The following is a 21740-nucleotide window of genomic DNA, read 5'->3' as shown; positions in this document are numbered from 1 at the left end:
GAATGGGGGCAATGAAGCCAGGGAACCATCATCAACTTCTGCATGACACCCCACATGCAACTTGACTTCTCAGTGTCTCAAGGGCCTGACTTCAGTACGAGCCTCTCACCAGAGGGTCTAGAGAGATGGAAAGTCACCAAGGCAGCCTGGAAATGCCTGTACCTTGTGGTGGGAATTTAAGGGGAAATGCGGAGAGTGAAGTATGGTGTAAATGAGATGTGCAAAGGAGTAGGGGAGAGAAACATTTAATCCAGACTGGTTAGGAATCGAACCCCAAAGCGGCCAGAGCCAACATCCAAAGGTGCCGCCTGTCACATGGGCGCCTGCCGCAGCTGCACCCAAACCTCAAACTCCTTCTGCTCAAGATCATTCAAAGGCCTGTGCACAAAGGCCTGTGCTACACAGTAAAACAGAGAGAGAAAACAAACAGGCCTTACCGGGGGCCCTGGTGGAGGTGGGGGTGGAGGGGGAGGAGCCCCCAGAGGTGGAGGAGGTGGAGGCAGAGGAGGTGGCGGTGGTGGTGGTGGTGGCACCGGCATATGTCACAGTGTGGGCGTCTCTTGCTCACGAATGATCCCAAGAGAGTAGTTTCTGGTCTGCAAGAAAGAAAAGGGATTGTTTTTTAACATGGATGTCTTTCGTACACAGCTAATGCAGGTCTTACTGACATGTGTGTTTATAGATAGCTCCATTCTTTCCCTACTTCCCTAGTTCATCTGATTGTTCTGTCAGCCTGGGCACTTATGGGGGGGGGTGAGCCTGAGCTATGTGCAGGCATTGAGAGAAGTAGATCGATCTAATTTGGTGATAAGACTAGTGGAATTTACTCTCCACTCTCCACAGAAAGTGAATATTTAAACACACAACCTCCTTCTAAAGTAATTTTCTGATAACCGACTCCATCATTACCAATGAACCTCCAATTTTATTGTTTTCAATGTGTTCTGCATAGACACCATCTTCACAAACAAAATGACACTTGACTTTTCCTTAATGCCGTACATTCAGCCTCACACAGGATGCCAGCCTTAACAAGGCTCACTGCCGTGTTCACATCTTCCTGCCTTTTTCTAATATGTCAGCATCCCTTTCCCTGCTCGTCCCCTTATTGTCATGTTTGCACAGCTGCCTCAGTGCAGTCTCCTGTGTATAGATTTTCTACCAGGTGTTTGTGACACACAGAGCTTCGGGCAATGTTCTAATGGTTAATATTATAAGATGTCTGGTCTCCAGATACATTTCTCTGAAATCCCCTGCTGTGTGTGTGTGTGTGTGTGTGTGTGTGTGTGTGTGTGTGTGTGTGCGCACATCCTCACTAAGACACAGGCAAAAACAACCATGCCACACAACACTTCAACACTGCAACCTGGCATTTCTCTTTACCATTCATACGGTGGAGATGATGAGACATGCTCGTCACAGTTCCCACGATAGTCTCTCACAAACAGCAGGACTGCCCTTGTTTTTATGTGGATGTGGGGCAACCCTCATGGCTTTGGGCTTGGTCTGATGTGGAGATGAAAGGACAGACACCTGTACAGAAAAGCTGGCGTCGTGGGGGCCATGTGCTCCGATGGGAATGTACCATCAGCAGCTGCCAAACCAGGGCATTTACTGTAGATCACTGAAGGAGGGGACAGTTTTGTTGTTTACAGCTGAGTGAGGAGGAGTCCAGTTTAGCTAATCTTGGCAGGAGGTCTCTAGAAGGGAGCAGTCTCAGGTGGCAGTCATCCAAGAAGAGAAAGCCGTGGTTGATAGTTTCTGGATACCCTGGTTTTAGCTGAACCATTCATTTGTGGCCTAGAGAAAGAGTTTGTCATTGCCATGGTGTCTGAGGCATTGGGGTCCTTGAAATGACCATGCTCATGTCAACAACACAATTCACGCAGGACTTCACCTGCTCCTACAGGTATGCAAAAGAATATTCTGAAAAATAAAGCTTTTGCCCCAAGTCATACACACACTTAGTAACAGGCACACCCAGGCCTGGCTCAGAGGCTCAAGCCCTATGCCTTTCCAGTGTAACTTTTAGTTATTGTAGAAGATACTGTGGACTGCCATTCCAACTACTTTAAGTATTTGGTAATTCTCTGCCATGAAACAAACAAGCAATGCTGTGCAAGCATGACGACCCTCCATCCCCCAAACACTTCCATCATGGCAGAAAGACTCCTGTGCTCTCCGAGCAGTGTCCCTCAACTAGCAGTGTCCCCTCACATAGCCCAAGGCCCCTGGCAGCCTGTATGCTCCTAGTCTGTGAACCACGCAACAGTCATCTCTCTGGGTCTCACATTTCACTTAGCACAACCTTTCCTATGTTCGCTCATGTTTCAGCATGTCTTAAAAATGGTTTTCCCAATCATTCCATTGAGTGTCCATCTGTTCAGCCATTCATGTCCCAAGGGACAGCTGGGCTGCTTACCTCGTGCGGGTGCCTTGTGAAAAATACTGATGTGAGCACTGGTGCACAAATACCGCTAGAAGACTGCTTTCAGGGTTGGTGAGATGCCTTAGTGGGTGAAAGTGCCTGCCATCATGTCTGATTTCAATTTCTGGGATCAATTCCCGCAAGTTGTTCTCTGACCTTCACACATGTGCCACAACACACACTCACCTTCCCCCACCCCCAAGACATTACTGGCAATTCTATACCTATATGTTCAAGCATGGAATGGTTTATCATGTGGCAATTGCCTCTCTTCAGCAAGGTAAAGAATCCTCCAGAATTGCAATGAAGCATAAACAACACAGAATGCATATCCAAGTATGCCTTTTATAGTTTTCCTGGTGTGTGAGCTGATATTTTTCCTTAAACAATGGGCTTGACAGTCAATTGTCACTGCCTTTTTTCTTAATGGCAACACAACAAGACCATAGTAAAAGCAGACACATCTTGGATGGCACTAGACAGTGAAAGGAGAATCAAAGCAGCTTCTCTGTTCTAGTTACTGTCTAGCACCTGCAAACAGCTCAGGGTCAGACACTCTGGCCACAGACTGGATGTATTCTTTATATAAATTTTTATTCGATTGCAAAGAATATTTTCAGTAAGATATTTACAGTAGGAAGAGTTGGCAGGAACATTAACCTAATGAGAGAAGACAGCATGGCCTTGACATGTTAGGGCGCACAAGAGGATAGGGCTTGCCTTCCCTGGCAAAGAACTGAAAATAATTATTTAGGAAAATAACTTAAAGCATTGAAATATTGCTCACCTAAGAGTTTTACTATTTACACACAGAAAAATGATACAGGTAATAGTTTTAACAAAAACTACAGCAAGGCTGTCTATGACAACCCCAGCCCACAGTTCAACTTCATTCCCCAGCCTTCCCTTACAGTCAGGTAGAGCCATGTGACTGAGATGTAACCAATAGAAATAAAGCAGGAGCAACCTACACAGCTTCTGAGTTGGCTCACATGTTCCAATCGAGACTTCAGATCTCTTTCCATTCACTGGGTGGGAGCAAAAATCCTGTGTGTTGGCACACGAAAGAGATGGGTTCCTAACTCACCTACTGTTATGTCACCTGCAAAAGCTTCGTAAAACATGAATGAATAAACTTCCTGGAATTGAGATGTGAGCTTTTAGAGTTCTTTATTATACCCATTAGAACTAAATAGGACTCAATGAAACTGGCACCATAGTTGTGTTCTAAAAAGTTGCGGTGGACAGTGCATGTGATGCTAGTTCATGAGACAGCGTGACAGGACTGAGGGACTCCTAGATTACACTCCTGTGAGTGTCTGCCAGGGTACTTCTGACAGAAGTCACATTTGAATCCATGGACTTAGTACAGACCTCCTTTCCTCTGTGGGTGGGCATCATGGCTTTCACCGAGGGCAGAGTAGAACAACAGAACCCACAGCTGGCAAAGCTATATAGTTGGGGTCTGAGTGAAGCCTGCATAACCCACATATTCTCTCCAAAGGACTCATGGAGAGAGCCTGGGCTAAATAAGCCTGACCAAATAAACTTCGTGACATGCTTCATTTTCTTGCTGAGACAGAACAGGCCTGAGTTTTCCGTTCCTCAGAAAAAGCAACTCCAGTCACAGGAAAAACCACAGAAATCCACTCAGCCAGGACAATTGGCCTAGGGAGATAAGGTTGCTTAGTTACTGGTCTGAGAAGCCCCTGAGCCCTGACCCTAGTGTAGCCTCCAGCCAATTCCAGTTGAGGTTACTCAGCCACAGTAGGATTTTCCCTTTCTGGCTTTAAAAAAGGGCTTCAACTTCCCTTGGGGCTGCTGCCATGTTTTGAAGGTGGTAATCCCAGCACGCTGGACTTCTGCAGAACAAACGCCCTTTGTTACTTGCATGCTAATCGCGTCTGAGGTTGTTCTTTCAGCATCTTCTGGACACAAATATCATATATATTTCTTGAGTGTAAGACCACCTCACAGCACTTAGTCTCTCAGTTTAGACACTCCTATAAACCCCAAGGAGCACGAAGACTAAAAAGTGAGGCATTAAATAAACCGTGAGTAGGAGACATGTTTTGAGCGACAGAGAGGGAGCAAGGCAGCAGAGGCCTCATTCAGCCTCAGCTGGGAACACTTGAGTTGGGTCCCTCAGTTATCAGCACTTCCATGACCACAAAAGCATCTGGAGGACTAGTTATAGAGTTGAGTCAGTGAATATGCAAATAGGTGGGTCAGCTTGACACAGGTACTGGTTGGTCATCGATGGGGTCTTTAACTCCCCAGTGTGTGCCCAGCACAGTTCTAGGGATTGTAAGACACTGCGTTATCGGGCCTTCCCATCGATCACGTGGTAAGTGATAAGTGGTAAGTGTTGCTGTGCAACAGACAGCCCGATTTGATTTTGTCTCATGCACTACCTACCAACTTTCAGAAGACCAAAGATGAATTTTGAGCTCTGGTCTGGGGTCCACACCCTCAGCTCAGCTGTCTGACATCTTTCATTGAACTAACCAGCCTTTGGTCTGCAGAGATTTAAAAGTGCTTTTCAGGCCAAGACAGGAAAGAGGGCCCACAGGGTGAGACTAATTCTTTGCCTGTCTCTCCGTCTGTGCCCTTGTTCTTTACCTGGTTTTGCCCCGAGAAGCTGGGGAGCAACTGGGCACCACTGGGATTCAGCCTTGCTGAAATCAGAGGGCATAATTTTCTAAAGTTTGGGATTAAAGGATATTTTTATGTGCAGTGCTTCATGGCTGCGGAGGCTTTTTCTTGACAGATATAATCATTAAGCAATTTTCTAGAGAGTTGCTTTTTAGAATCTGACAGTTAAGAACACCAAGCTCCAGGAAGTCACAGGCTGCCCCAGTGAGCTCTTTGATGCTTCTTTAATGCTTTTCCCACCCATTCAAATTTTTATTTTGTTCTGAAATTTATTCAAAATGCTTAAGAAATTAAAAAAAGCCAGTTATCCAAAGGCTTTTATACTTTCTCCCGACTCATGAAATAACCATAAAGCAGCATTCACAAAGACACACACACACACACACACACACACACACAAACACACACACACACACACATTAGCTATTTGAACATGGGGGAGAGTGGAAGGGAACAGATTGCTATGCGCTCCACAGAGACCCAGATACAGGGCAGTGCTGAGACTCACACAGACCTGGATTCCCAGTCTGCTTGGCTTCTTCGCCAGCAAAATTTTATTTGGAGAAAAGAGTGCTCTAAGGCATCATTCTTAGCTTAAATAGAGTCCACAGGACAGGTCCTGAATACACAGAATATCACACAGGACATAGCAACTATGCTTACCATCACCACCATGAATAACCAGAATAACTTTCATGAAAGGAGGATAAATGGAACTTGGAATTGCAAAGAAGGCAACAGCACCTCAGTATGGAGCAGGGGCCTGATAAGTAAACCTTTGGTAGAAATTACTGAGTTTTTGAAAGGCAAACAGGTGGCTCTGAGATCTGTCTTTATTAGCAGAAGTGGCATGAAAATGGCACAGAAGAGTCTGCTTGTGTAGGAGAGAAGGGCAGAGGGATAGAGCCACACAGGAGCTTGTGTGGTGCTCAAATACTCCACAGAGGTCTCTTACCTTGGATGGCGAGGGTGTTTGTCTTGTGGTCACTCACTGTCTTTAAACACATTCTCTATCAAATACAAGAAACTCCCTGTGGTGTGAGCCAGGCAGAAGCCAGGACCCTTTTTGCAGCACCCGTTGTTACAGAGCAGGCTATCTGCAGGCAGATTTTATAGTTTATGACACCCAAGTAGCACCTGTGGAAGGACGCAGGCTAGCTCCAGTGTGGTGCGCATGGCTCTGGCAAGCCGTTCCTTTCTTCCCCACTTCCCCCACCTTGCTGAAAACCACTAGACTGCATTCCTAAAGCTAGCCACCAAGATCTATCCTCTTATTTGGCCACTTCCTCCTCCTGAGGCTGACTACCAAGCTCTAGCTCTCAAAGTATTGAAGTGCAGCAAACAAAAGCACCTTTTGGTTCACCTAATGAATAAGCCCTATTAAAATTAAACACCTCATCCTAACCCTTTTACCTTTATAAACTGCCATTTTTCTGTGGGCCATGTCTGTCTCCTCTCTACCCAGAGACAGCCCCTTTGACCCTTGTCCCCTCATTGTTCCCTTCCCCCTCACCCTCTATCTCCTATCTTTGCCTCTTATCCATGCCCTTTGTCCCTCTGAGAAAAATAAATCTAATTTGTGCTGAGAACTTGGTCTTGGGGGTCCTGAGCTGATACTTTTTCTTTTAACCTGAACTTCTATTTTTAGCATTTGATATAAATCAACTCATGTTTTTAGATAAATACATTTATTTTTTTAAAAGATCAGACTGTACAATGGTAAGGTAAGAGCACTTACCATAAATTGAAGTTAATAGTAAGAATAAACACAATCATTGTCAAACTGATGATGTTTATTCACCTGCCCTCGAAACTGATCCCAAATTTCTCAGGGGACCCTAAGCTACATCCTTGGGAGCAAAGACCGAGGGCAGTGGTCACTGACTGTCAGAGAGGATGAGCAAAGATCTTATTTGCTTGTTTGTTTGTTTGTTTTTGTTTGTGAAGCTTTCCTCATCATTCCCCCAGGACAGGCCGACACTGGTGCCCTGGGGACTACAACACTACTTCTCTGGGGACCACAACATTGCTGCTCTGGGGATGACAATACTGCTGTCCTGGACTGACAACACTGGTGCCCCGGGAACCACACTGTGAGAGCTCTTGAGAAAGGCAGTGTCTGTCAGACACAAGAGCAGCATCTTTGGCAGTATCTTCCCAGTAAAGGATGCACATGGAGGTTGAGACCTGTGCCTAGGATCCTGAACACTGGGTTACAGCACAAGCTGTGTCCTCTCTGAGAAAACCTAGTTCTGCACAGATTCACCGACTTCAAGCAGGCTGGGTCCGTGCAAATAGCAGGCTGTACTCTGAGAAGTACTTGGAGCTGGAAGGGACTAAGGCAGGGTAAGGATGCCTGTCTCATTTCAGAAAGGCCCCAGGAAGGACTGCAGCACCCAGGAAACACCACTCAGCACTAGCTCTGCAGTTCTATTCTGCTCAGATGTTCTAGCCAGTTATCAGCGTAACATATGTAGGCTCATCTATTTGAATTCTAAAATGATACATTCCTTAACCACAATCAGTACAAAACTTAGTATCACACCTGCAACAAGCTCACCAATCAGGGTCCTTTTATTAGACTCTTTCTGAAATGCAAATTGGTTACCAGCTCATTCACTGAATGCCTTACAATGTTTGAACAGCAGTTGGTAAAGGAAAAATTGGAGATACTGGATAATATTCACCATGACTCAAACCCATAATAATCACTGTGTGTATGGTTCCTGAGGATGAGAGGAGAAATGTTGGTTTCCTGTCTTTTCTTTTTTCTACCTCTGGGTTGACTATAAGAAGAACTGAGCTCATTAAAAATATATTAATCACACACTTGTAAGGAAACATTACTTTACGTAATAGTTATTCTTCTAAAAACTTCATCTCTGCTTTTGAAAACCAGAGTCCACCTTAACCATTAACACAGTCTGATTATTATTCATTGTAATGTAACAAGTCACTTTATAAAATGATTGGTTACCTCTTTAACTTATAATGCTAGATTTTTACTAGGAGGGTGTTTTTGCCTTCTTAACAGCTAGGTGGTTCCTCTTCCCTGGGAACTGTGAGTTATGCAGAAATGCCATCCTTCGAGGTAACATCATGTGGGCTAGAGTCTCAACAGGCACCACAGAGAACAAATCCTTTCCTGTGAGTCTCATCTGTACGCCTTTTCATTATTAAGATTGTTTACTTTTTATTTCTGTGTCCCTTTGTGTATCACAGTATATGCACGTGAGTGAGTGCAGGTGCCAGCAGAGACCAGAGGTGTCAGATACCCTGGAAATGGAGTTACAGTTACAGATGCCCTACGTGGGTCTTCTCTGAAGTTGTAAGTGCTCTTAACCACTGAGCCTTCTTATTACAGAGAAAAACAATGTTTTTTTGTGTGATAACTGAGGAAGAATAATACAGCTTTAGAGACAGTATTTATGGCACAGGATTCCAGAAAGATAATGTAATACCCAAAAGTTTATACCCAGCTAAACTATCATGCAGTAAAAAAGGTACGTACAAAATGTTTTTAAATATACCAAATTCGAGTTCCAAAATTTGTACTGATGTTAGTTCATGGGAAAAGCTTGGTTCTACAGTTAACATAATATTACCACCATTTATTTGGGTCTGCTTTGTCTTCCCAGCTCCCATTTAACTCTCAGTTTTCCATATCTATCTATCTATCTATCTATCTATCTATCTATCTATCTATCTATCATGTCTTTCTTGTATGTGTGTGTGAGAGAGAAGTAGAGAGAGAGAGGGAGAAAGAGATAGAGAAAGAGGGAGGGAGGGAGAAGTGAGAGCGATCTTAAGGATCAGGAGAGGGGGAAACTATACTTGTGACTTGAAAAGAGCAGGGAGGGCCATCTGGAGAAAGTAGAAGAAGAGCAAAGAGGGGCAGGGAGGGTGGGAGAGAACAGTGTGGGGGTGAATAAGAACAAAGTGATTCTAACCTTAAAAATAATAAAAGAAAGGAATGCAACTACTATCCAAAATAGCAACACAGAGGAATGTAACCAGCAGGAGTTATCAGGAAAAAGAAACACTAAATGGAGAATACATGAATATTGATTCTTCAAATGTTCCACAGAGAGTCAAAAACACCTTGAAATGAATCAATCATGTATATTCAAGAATAAAAGACATTCATTAAACTCCTTCAAATGCTAGCATAGAAAATGCTGGAACACTAAATAAACAATTGAACGAGCTTGAGAAGCAAGGTTGTGACAGACGGAACGTCACCAAAGCAAGGTCAGAGCTAACGACAAAAAATGACACTAAGACACAGAAGGACAGCTTCTGAGGACTGTAATGACAACGGCTCTGCTAAAGGGAGTACAGAGAGAGGAACCAACGTTCATTTGTGAATTTAAAACAGATATTTAGAAATTAGGAAAACAATAAATGGTATAAATGGTACAACTTAGAAATGTACAAAGTTACTCAGAAAATCAGAAACCAAAAATTAAAGAAAAAAAAAGAATCTTTCAAAAGATCAGAGAATACAAAAAACAGGGGAAGGAAAGAAATTAGTGACAGCCGTAAAGATGCTAAAAGTTTCTGCTCTAATCTGAAAACACAGATTAAAATGGACAGCTTTCTACTAAAATATGAATTAGTAAAGTGGCCGAGACAAGAGAAGATGGGACATAATGACAATGTCAAAAGTCTGTTGTCAATAAGCAGGGAGGCCCTATCACCGGATTCCACCCAGCTGCTAGGGGAAGAAGTTAGCTACAAGCAGCTGACAGACCCAAAGCTCAGACAGACAGACCCCCCAAGCCACAAAGCACTGACCAATCTCACTTTTGAGCGAGATCTGAGGAACATATATAAGCAGAATTCTGCACTATTTAAAGTAACACCCATAAGCCAAGTCCAGTTCAAAGGCAAGGGTATTTCACCTGGGTGTGATGGTGCATGCCTTTAATCCCAGCACCTGGGAGAAAAAGGCAGGTTGGAGGCTGACCTGCTCTACACAGTGAGTTCCAGGACAGCCAGAGCTACATAGTGAGACTCTTTCTTGAAAAACTGAAGGCAGGGACATTTCAAGGCAAACACCACCACTACTGATCTAATTTCTAAGAGTAAGAACACGGAAGAAGAAAAGCAGCACCAGCAATATGGGCTGTGAGGGTAAAGCTGCTTGCTGCACAAGCCTGACAACGGGGTCCTCTGACCGCCACACGAGCGCTGTGTCACACACACCCACACATGCATCATACTCCCCCACAGACAGTGATAATAAATAGAACTATTTCCATAACTCTCTGCTGATCATAACAGCACAAAGTACGTCACAGTCGATGAGGGAAGAGACTTCAATAGATTCCGGTTAAAGTCAAGAACAAGTCTGGAATTCATGCACTGTCACTACCCGATGTCATCATTCCAGAGGTGGGAGTCAATTCAGTTATAAAGGAAATAAAGCATACATTTATATATTAGCTGAGGAGGCGGCTCACTTGCCACCCCCTCAGTAAAACGGCAATGTACATAGAAAACCCAAGAAATTCCATAGGAAGTTAACTTTGAATCATAAGAAAAGTTTTAAAGGTGACATCAGAACAAAATCTCACTCAGCATGACCTCTGTGTGCAGAAAATGGATGCTCAAGAATTTTGTAAAGGAGGCTGGAGACATGACTCAGCAGGTAAGAGCACTGGCAGCTCTTCCAGAGGACCCGAATTCAATTCCCAGCACCCACATGGCAGCTCACAACTGTCTGTAACTCCTGCTCCAGGGGATTCAACACCCTCACACAGACATATATCTGTAGCGTACGTCACACAGACATATATTAAGCAAAACACCAATGCACGTGAAATAGAAATTTTTTTTTTTTTTAAAAAAAGAATATTGTGAAGGGACAACTGTGCTCGCAAGTCAGCCTGGAAATACTGAACAGAATATGCAGAGACAAAATGAACAGCTAGGACATGGCAGATAAGCAGAGAAGACGCAGAGAAAAACACACTTACTTTACAGCCATAAAGACCAAACACCAGGCAAATGTTGGCTCGGCCTGTGCTGTAAACTTCAGTGACCATACTGGAAGTACCAACTTGCTTGCTTTTCAGAACTGGGCAGGAGACTCTGAAATTCACATGCAAAACCCAAGTCCTTGGATAATAAAAATGAGAAAGCCACACCACTGAGAAGAATAGAGATATCTGGGCAATAGATGTGAGAGCCCCAGTCAGATCTATTTTTAGAAATTTTAGCCCTATTTTTTTTTTAATATGCTGCATGTGGGAGGAGGGAAAAGAAAGATGTTATTTAATAAAAATTATTGGAAGAACTGGGATTCAAAGTAAAAACATAGACGTTAATACAAGGATCCCATGTCTTGCCTTAAAATAAAATCCAAAGTACTACAATTTTAACTTCTAAAAAGAGAAAACTATTATCATATGAGAAACATAAAATATTTTTAAAAACTTTAAAGGCAAAGTACGGGGAAGACTGCTCAGTGGGTAAGAAAGAGCGTTAGCAAGCAATGAAGCAATAAAGACCCGAATTTATTCTCAGCTCCCACATAAAAACCAGGCCAAGATTTCGAAGTCGCAGCAAAGAGTGTGGGGGTCACTTCCTCATGCCCTGGACAGAGAGCAAGAGTCACTCACCCTCCTGTGGGAGAGTGTGGGGTCACTCTCATTGGACAGAGTGTGAGGTCAAATATATCAAACTTTTACATGGGCTTTCCAATTTTAGAGCTTCATCTCGTGACACACCTATACTTAGGAGAAACAGTATTTTTTTTTTTTCAATAGCAAAAGAACAGAAATAAAGTGCATGTCCTGCTATCAACTAGTTAATTCATAGTCTCTAATGGTTAACTAGATAGCTGTTTTAAAAAAAAAGAATATAGTAGATTTAGGTGTGACAATTGGCATAATTCCCCAGGTTACAGTAAGTGAAGAAAGCCGGCAGCAGCAAATGCACACAGACTGAGTAGGTTTCTATTTATGTTGTGTATTTATAGCCATGTTTATGCTCACATAGGTGGGAAGTGTTCAGAAGAACACGGAGCAGCTAGGTGGCCTGAGTACTCTCCGTACTGTGCACTTGTTCACACTTTCAAAGCATCTGTGCAGTGTTACCTGTTCCCAAATTAAGACCATGGGTGAACGGATTAAATAAGACCCTGGCTAGCTCTATGTTCCTTATTTGGAAGTGTATTTTTGTTTTAAAAAGGCTTCCTGCTACTCAAATCTGTAGGCCTCTGTGCCTAAAAATAGAAAAAAAATAAATGAAAATAGAAAAAACATAAATATATATTATAATATATAATATAAAATAGAAATAAAAAATAGATGAAAATAGAAAAATAAATGAAAGCAGTATTGACATTGTGACAGTCTGCTTCTCTGAGGATCCCCACATACTGCCATCCACAGGTCAGAGGCGGGAGGGGGAAGGGGGGTTAACTGGCCAAGCATGCTAGGAAAACAGGCAAAGGTGGACTAACTCACTCACTCTCCCAGAACTGCTCACAGCCAGCTTCTCCAAACACACGGCGAGGGCATTTCTCCATTGCAGCCTTCCTAAGCCTTTTCCATTTTTGACTCCTTTTCACCCGAGAAGTTTTTACATCACCCGGGCATACAGATATGTAAAATAGGTATAAAAACCAAACAGTTGATGAGAGCAAAGCATAAAGAAATCATGATCAAACACACTGTAAGAAATTCTCAAAGACAAATAGCAATAGTATATATAAACAACAAAACCCCCTTAATTCTTCAATAATCATCTAATTTTGACATTTATTAAGGATGAAAGCAAATGTGCATGCTAATAACACGGATGTGCTTTTTTAACTCTTCCATGAAGATATAAATCTTGACTGAATTTTGATACTGTAAGATATAGTCCATCTTTGATTTTTTTCAGAGTTGGTTGATAATTTGATCTTATAATAAACATTGATATTGCTCCTTCGTGTAAAATTGCAGTATAAAATGGCAGAAGTGTGTCAGAGCCTGTTCTAGCTTGCTTTCTGTTGCACTGACAACTCCCTGACCAAAAGCAACTTGTGAAATAAAGGGTTTATTTCATCTTACAGCTGACAGTCCTTCAGGAAGGGAAGTCAGGATAGGAACCAACAGGCAGGAGTCGAGGCAGAGGCCTTAAAGAAATACTGCTTGCTGACTTGCTCCCCCAGGCTCTCCAGTTTGTTTTTATCATACAGCCAATCACCTTCCCAGGGATGGCACTGCCAACCTATACCAATGGTCTGGACCCACCTACATCAATTGTTAATCAAGAACATGCCCCAAAGACTTTCTTACAGGTCAATCTGATATAGGCATTTTCTGAATTCATTCTCTCTCTTCCCAGATAACCCTCGCTTGTATTAAATTAAATTGAAAAAAAAAAAACCAACAAACAAACAAACTAAAAAGGCACAGGACCATTTCAGAAATTGTTGGAAAATCTGTCTTAGTTCTAAACTAAAATTCATGAATTTATTTTTATTTATTTTAAAGACAGGGTCTCAACTGTGTAGCTTTGGGCATCGTGGAACTCGATACTTAGACCAGGCTGGCCTCGAACTAATGGATATTAGGTGACAAAAACTCAATCAGCAATTTGATTTAATCTGATACATGCTGGGGGACAAGGAAACCCCCATGTTCCCATAAGAGCGGAAAGCTTTGCATGCACAGAAGAACACTGCAGTTCCTGAGGTAACAGTGCTCTGGAGTCTGAGCTGAGGTGTTTCAGGTATCTGTTTTGGTGTCATGTGGTGGACTGGCAGGTGGAGTGACACATGTGTGACCATAGTGGCAGCTTTAGGGAAATCCCTTGATGCAACGCAGGTGGCACCACGACACATTTGGTGTGTAATTCTGAGTTAGAGTTTGCTCACTGAGTGCTGAGGAGCCTTTTGCTGTTATTGCATTCCCGAGACTGCCACATTCAGTTGCATGACCCCACAGCTTCCAGTTGCCACTGTTCTTCCTCCTCTCCCTGTTGCTTGTTCTCCCCTCCCTGCTCCTCCTCTTCCTAGACCTCCGATTCCTTCTTTGCGATGATGGGATCAAATGCCTTGTGCATTCTGGGCGAGCACTTTATCTACTGCTGGGCCGCATCTTGGGCAACAACAGCAGAAACAGGTCTCATGACCATCAGTTTGTGAACGCAGTATTACTCGGCAACAAAAAGCCATGGAGGCTGATTTGCTCTGTACTGTGGATTCGCCTTAAATGTTACTGTGGAAGGAAAAGCAACCATCTCTCTCTCTCTCTCCCTCCCTCTCTCTCTCTCTCTGTCTCTCTCTCTCTCTCTCTCTCTCTCTCTCACACACACACACACCTGCATTTTTATGAATCCATTTAAAAATGTCCAGAATGATAAATTCAGAGTGAAAGGTAGATTAATGTGGCCAGAGTTGAGAGGAGAGGACACGGAAATGGATTTCTTTTGTGGATGAGTCTGCATGACTGCTTATTCTAATAATCACTTAAATACTAAAAAGGGTAATTTTAAAATGTGTAAATATCTCTGTGAAGCTGTAATTAGACGATATAGTGGCTTTATTCACAACAGGCAAGGCAGAATCCAGGGCACAGAGCATCAAGAGAAATACAAGGACTTTGGGAACATGAATGAGAAGCCAAGGAAGGAACCACTTCCACAGTGTAAGAAGGAAGGAGGGGAGAGCCTCCCTGACTGCAAGGATGGTGGCCGGGAGCCAGCTCTGCCCTGTGCAGGGTGTGGCATGATGCCCACAGTGGATAGGCTACTAGGGAATTTGGCTATGGGCTTTATTTTGTAAGGTTTTAGATCCAATGCATGTGGCAACACCCCAGTGACTTCCATTAATTTGTACTATTGTATGTTAATAATAAAGAAAAAATCAGGAAGGCTGGCACGCATTAAGACATGAGTAGGCATTTGTGGAATACAGTCTGCAGAGAGGAAACAGCAAACATCATCCAGGGATCAACACTAGCCAGGGAGACTGTTTGTTTGAATTTGATTGACACCAATGGGAAATGCTGGGTGTCTGGAACAGGGAAAAGGACAAGGCCTGATAAACTCCAGGACACCTTGCCAGATGACCTAGAGCCAAAGAGGAGAGTCAGGGAGGGGAAGCACAGGCAGAAAGAAGTGAGTTTAATTTGAAATGACTTTGAAGCACCGTGGTGAGGAGAAATTTAGCTCTGAGATGCAGAAAGGGGCGGGGCTGGCTGAGAGGTCTAGGAATCTTCATGTAGACCATACATCCTCTTCCAGCACTCTGCCATGAAGATCTGGAAAGCGTGACGTTTAGAATGACTGAGTCACCTTTGTAATTTCTAATTAAGTCAAGGCCATGACTAATGATGGCAATGCTAACCTCTACCCACCAACCACCCCCTCCTTAATGAGGGATGGGGGGCTACCCAGCTGAGAAGATTTGCTTTCTCAGACTCTAAACACATACACCATCTTGTGATAATCATTCTGCCCAATGAGATGGGAGTGAAAGCCTGCAGAGGCCACTATCTTCCGAATAAAGAGGCAAAACCTCTTTAATAGAAGAAACTACCTCAGTTGATAAGATGGAAGGGCACTTTAATCCCAGCAGGCAGAGGCAGGCTGATCTTGTGAGGTCTAGGCCAGCCTGGTCTACAGAGTGAGTTCCAGGACAGCCAGCGTTACATAGAGCAATTCTGTCTCAAAAAACCAAAGGGGGTGGGGAGGAAGAAAAGTCAAGGATGAGTCCCATCAGCCTTGGGTCTCCACACATGTGCTCACAGACATACAAACATGCTTGCACATACACCCACATGAAAATGGAAAATAAATTTCAGGTATGACAAAGCATTGGCTGCTAGCATGAAGGAAATACATGAACCCAGTCATCTGTGCATGGGGCTGAGCTTCCGGACACTCTTGGGTCTTTTCTGGTTGACCAATGTGGTTAGGGTAAACAGCTTCAGCCAAACCTGTCCACCTGACTCTCCAAAAGATTGCCATCTCTGGAAGGAGGAATTTTCCTCTCCCTCAGGCACACAGCTGAGAAAAGAACAAGTCTCTGGACCAAAGTGCCCTCGCCCTTTACACAGGTACTCTCCTGGGCTGCAGAGCTGCACTCTGACAAGCTGTCTCCAGAACCACAGATAACAGCGTTCCAGGAAACACTGCTGTCCTCTGGACAAGACTTCCATTGTCCATAGGCAAGACCCTGCTGAAGACCTGGATAGCCATGGCAACAGTGCTAGCTTTAAAGACCTGCCAGGGGAAAGTTAGCCCAGGTTTCAAGACAAGGAAGAGCTGGTAACTGATCTGTGTTTATCTCGATGGTTGCTGTAGATTGGATAACAATTTGTGTTTTCCTTTTTTCTTTGGCTGCTGGGAAGCTCTGATCAGCCTTTGATTCCCCTTTGCAAACTGGGTTTGCTTTATAATACATCCCTGCTCTGTAGATTATCTCTGATTTGACCTCACTTTCTGGCTTGTGTGTTCCTTTTAACTTAGTTCATTATGAATTTTCAGTTGCTTTTTACCTACTTTTGGTAAGGTCAATTGTCTTATGGAATGGGGAGCTTTGGGGAGAGCCTATAGTTTGTAAAAAGCACCAGGTCACCATTGTAATAAGACTCTCTCTAATTTGTTGAGGATCAGCATGAATACAGCACCGTCTTATTTACCTGAGCTATGAGGCCTTTTTATTATTCCCATTTTACAGAGAAACTGAGTCGCATAGAACTGGGGAGATTTGCCTAGGATCACACAGCAAACCAGCAATAAACTCAGGCCAAGGAGTTCTAAAGTACACAGCACACAGGTAATACTCAGTTTCTATTTGCAAGAAGTGGAAGCACCCTGATATCACAAGTTGAATCTGAAAAGTCTTCAGCCCTCCGGAGGCTCTTGGGATCGTTTTGTACCTCTTAGCTTAGCCCTGGCAGGAGTCAGCTATTAGCTCCTGGGAGCAGTGCACAGTAGCCTGGGTGCCTTGCTCTGACAGCTGCATACACTGATCTGAAGCCACCGTGCCCCCTCCCTGCTGACCCTGGAGCTGACTCTAACTTCCGGTCCAAAGATAGGTCTGGTCTGTCTCTTCTGGGTGCTGCCATCTGAGACTCATCCTGTCACTGGAATCCATCACCCAGAAAGGATGGGATGAATGGTCCTTCCTGCACATTTTCCCAATGGTGTCTGGCTCACCCAGTGCCCATATAGCATTTTTACCACATTTGTTCTGTTTCAGTGTATCCCCCCCTGACGTGCAAACACTGTCATTGACAATGCAATGTGTGGCTGCATACCTCATGTGGGGAAAGCCCCTTTATGTGCCCTGCCACATAAAGGAAAGAGCCAGATCAAGTAGCCAGGGGAGGTTTCAAGTGCATTAGTGGCCAGAGCCAGGGAGAAGCACAGGGCATGTCTTCCCAGCATCAGTGGGCACCGAACTGCTCTCCGGCTCCACAGCAGTGCCAAGGGAACTAACTAATCATTTTTCTTGCCAAGCTGAACTCCGACTTACTGGTTTCCTCTTCAGCTTTGTTTTGTCATAGGCTATCAGTCAACTTAGTCAAACATTACAATTCCTTTCTAAATCTTTCAGCAGCCAGATGGCAGGAGCACCGCCATGAGAGGGTACACCTCACTAGGAGATAACTTTGTGACAGGTTCACAGCGGAGGGGACCCACACATAGACACCTTGGTAGCGCTTGCTCAGTGGTCTCTGTCCCTAAACCCCACAGACCCCAAAAGGCAAATGTTCATTGTGCAGTCAGAAGCTTGCGGTAAAACAAACATATTTCTATGTCTCTAGGTTTGAGATGTAGAGCAGGCATAGAAGGTCATTATCATGTATCAGGGCAAAATTCTCAGGACTGCACTCTTCTCATAATGCGACTGTGTCCTGAAAATTCATCATGTCTGCAGAAGATAAATTTTATTTCTTCCATTTTACATTTTTCTCCCCCCCCTTTTTTTTTTGGTGTGTGTATGTGGTGTGTGTAGTGTGTGTGGTGTGGTGTGTGTGTGTGTGTGTATGTGTGACATTGAACTTGTGGAGGTCAGAGAACAATTTGCAGGACCAGTTCTCTCCTCCCACCACATGGGTTCTGGGGACTGAACTCAGATTGTCAGACTTTACCCACCAAGCCATCTCACCTGCCCTTTTGTAGCTTTTTAAACACTAGCACTAATTATGTCTCTTCTATCTGTCAGCCATAGAAGGCAAAAACTGTTGAGGCTTCCTGATGAAAACCCTCTCTGTTCTCCTGTGTTCATCTCAGGTGGTGTTGTAGCTCTTTGCCTGGCTCTATTATTTCTTTTTGTGTGTCTGTTGGAATGACTGCAAAATCTCAACCTGTGCTGTACCGTTGCTGAACAATAACCAACCGCCTGAAAAGAGCGTTGCCAGGCTGGGCCAGCTGGCTGTCTCCCATTCCTGAAACTGAATGTTCTTAGACACTCACTCTCTCCTCCGCCCCTTCTGCTGCTGGCTGACTGAGTGTAGCGCTATGTCACACTCACGAGTGTCTGAAAACCGAGGCTCCTGGAAAGACTAAAATGGGGTGCACTAGTAAGGCAGCCTGACTCCTGTCCAGATGAGGACACCAAAAATTGCATATGTTTGGTGCATTTCTAGTTTGAAGTCCACAGACCCAGGTCCTTCTCCTTGGCTTCCTTGAGCTACTCAGTTAGTCCCTGTCACTTCGTATTTCTCATCTGTGAAGAGGCACGGTGATTGCAGGAACCACAGGACTCTTGAGTTAATGCTTAAGGAGGTATTTACAGTGCCTGGCCAGTTCCTCTTACTTCTCCGCTGTCTTTTCTCTCCTGCCCTTCTCCCTGTTTTCCTGATTTGGTGTTTGTGGGTTTAAAATGCATCTCTGAAGTACATTAGCCGGAAGACTACAGCAGTCTGTGCACTGCCATGGCCAGCGCCCTTCAGCGTCAAATTGTTCACTTAAGTTGTTACTGAAGAGGAAAAAAAAAAAAAAGACACCAGTCACATGCACAAGTCTAAAGCACATAACTCCCTGAGTTTCTATATATGAGGAGCATGTCCAGACTCACTGTGCCTTGAAGGCCTGCCTAGGGCAGTAGGAAGCCCAATGGCTGTCCGCTTCTGCCCACTTCTCTACCACAACTCTTTAGCCTAGAGAAGACAGCTTTTAGAAGAAAGCTGGGGCTGGGCAGATGGCTGGGTCTGGATGGAGTCCTGGGCTTCATTCCCAGCACTCCCACCGTGGCTCAGACTCATTGTGTCCACAACTCCAGCTCCAGAGGATCCAACGCTCTCTGCTGACCTCTAGGGGCACCAGGCACACACAGTGGTGTGTAGACATACAGGCAGAGAAGACTCACGCAGAAAGAAAAAGGAGTGCCTCTTAAAAACAAGGCTGGTGTGTCTGGTGATTAAAATACTGACGGGTGGCAAGAAACCGTCTTCTGACCATCTCTGCGGTGATAAGGACTCTAACCAGGAGAAGACTGAGGTACGCTAACTTTCAAAGTCTGCCCAACACATGCCCTCATTTACGTCCAAAGACTGCAGGCACAGAAGTGGAATACCAACGTCAGGCCCGTGACTGTCCTCAGACTGTCCTCAGAGTGTGTGTCAAACATGATTGTAGTTTGTCCTGAGGCCACTAGACAGGCTTCCTGGATTTTTCCCGAAGAACATCTATCCAACTAGAGGCCTCCGGTACTCGGCCTCAAGCGGCTGGCAGGCATTCCATGTGTGCAGAAGGCACTGTTCCCGAGGAGGAACGAGAGTTAGTTCAGCGAGAGTTAGTTCAGCGCACTCCTTTCTCAAGTTTGCTCCCCTTGAGCGCCTGTCTAAGTATGCAAGGGAACGGCCCCAGTGACCCAGCCCTCCATACCTCCAAAGGAATTTAAAGGCCCTTTGTGGCCAGATATAAATGGCTAGTGATAATGGATAGACACACAAACTTCCTGGCTCCTAACCTCGGGAGTTTTCAGATAAGCCTCTAGGGAGTCAGGACACCTAAGCTCCTGGCCCAGCTCTGTCACTAGGAGCTGTGTGACCTTGGATAAGTCACTTCTCGGCTCTGGGATAGCCTTTCTCCCTGGGGCTGCTCCAGTAGCCTCAAGCCCCTTCTAACAGTGTAGGTTCCCAGGTCTCTCTTAATCTCCAAGACCCTTCCTAGGGACAACCTCCACACCAGCGTGGCCCACCCTTTTGTTCTCAGGGGTGATGTAAGGAAGGGAACCAGTGCCCCTCGGGGCACCAGGCCTCGGAGGCCTCCGTGTCAGCAGCTGCTTACAGGAGATTGCTGCCCTGGGAGGTCACCAAGCAGCCCCGAGGTGACCTCGTGTCGCCATGGTCCCTTTCTGACCCGGTGCGGGCGCGGGTAGACTGATGGGAGAGAGGGCTGTGCGGAACAGCACCCGGGACCGGTAGTCAGGGCTGGGGAGTGCAGTCTGGAGGGGTCCCTGGACACTCTCACGCGCCCAGCGTCCCTGACGCCGCGGGAGGCCACTCCACCTCGGGACTGTCCCCATCACCCCCGGGACAGCACGCGTCGGCCACTCCACCCGGGGCCCGGACGCCAGAGGAGCCGCTACCTGCAGCTGGCCCGGGTCGGGCCGACTGGACTTTAACCGGCGCCGCCGTCCTCGCCGACCCCGCCGTCTCGTTCCCGCCGCCTCGAGGTTCCCGCTGGCTCTGAGGACCGTGCCCCGCGTAGCCTCTGCGCGCCTGGCCGAGCTGGGCTCCGCTCTCCCTGATCGCTCCCGGCCGGGCTCAGGCGCTGCCGGGACGCGGAGGCGGAGCCGCCGCCCCCACCTGCTCGTCGCGGCCGCCGGGGAGCCACGCCGCCTAGCGCACGGGGACGCGGCCCGGAGGGCGGGGCCGCTCGGGCACCCAGGGGGCGGGTCCGGCTGCGCCGCGCACCTCCCAGGTACAGAGTCCCAAGTAGGAGCTGCGGGGACAATGGCGCCTCGGCCCCTAGTTCACCCCGCACGCCACCTCGTCCATGTATTACAAACATTTCTGAGCCCTCGCCGAACCCGAGACAGCGCCATAAGCAAGAGGACAAAGGGGGAACAGGACTGCCTGCCGTCCCGATGAGGGCGAGCAGGTACAAGGCAGAGCCGAGAGGATACCCAGTGTGCACAAGCAGAGGGGCGCCCGATTCAGAGTGGGTCTTGGAGGGTGGGCAGAGAAGCTTGCTCCAGGAGAGTGAAAGGTGAGCACGAAATATCCTGGTAACACAGGGAGGTTAAGTAGCTTCGGGTGGGACTGAAAGGGGAAGAAGACAGTTTGAAAACTAGAGGAAGCCTTCGGAGTGAAGTTGGGTGGCCCGGAATCGCTGTCCCACTTCACTGTCCCCCTGTCCGGTGCTTGGAGGAGCCCGTGTGCCCTGTGCTGTTCCAGGTGCAGCAACGCAGGCGGGCATTGCCTGTCTCTCGTGTCTTAACGCATCCCCGCCAGAGAAGGAAGTCCCGCTGGACTCTTGACTGGTCCTTCAGTGTTGAGGCTCTTCTGAGAGCTTGTTGCTCTGTCCTACCGTATGCTCAAGAAGAAGGAGGCAGGCTCTCTGGCTTTAAAGCCCTGGCTCCAGTGCCCGCAGGAGGTGTATGGGAACACACTTGGGAGAGTCGATGCCAGCCGCTCGCTACCCCACAGGACTGCAGCCTATCTCTCCGTTCACACAGTCAAAGTCTAGATCCCCG

The 21740-nt window shown here is 45.9% G+C and overlaps 1 protein-coding gene across 5 annotated transcripts in view; it reads right to left on the bottom strand.

Moving 5' to 3' along the window:
* The window catches only part of Wipf3 (WAS/WASL interacting protein family member 3), a 77275-nt gene extending 56434 nt beyond the window's left edge, over positions 1-20841 (bottom strand). For all 5 annotated transcript variants that reach the window (XM_055611833.1, XM_055611834.1, XM_055611837.1 and 2 more), the window contains exons 1-2: positions 20631-20841; positions 438-596 (exon numbers count right to left, since the gene is read on the bottom strand). In XM_055611833.1, coding sequence (XP_055467808.1) covers positions 438-539 — 102 coding nt within the window. In that variant the 5' untranslated portion in view covers positions 540-596; positions 20631-20841. The remainder of the gene's footprint in view (positions 1-437; positions 597-20630) is intronic.
* Between the last annotated feature and the right edge of the window lie 899 nt (positions 20842-21740).

Source organism: Psammomys obesus, unplaced genomic scaffold (genome assembly GCF_907164565.1).
Source record: "Psammomys obesus unplaced genomic scaffold, mPsaObe1.curated_primary_1811, whole genome shotgun sequence".
In the NCBI taxonomy this organism is placed as follows: domain Eukaryota; kingdom Metazoa; phylum Chordata; class Mammalia; order Rodentia; family Muridae; genus Psammomys; species Psammomys obesus.
This window is presented reverse-complemented; position numbering and strand designations above follow the sequence as displayed.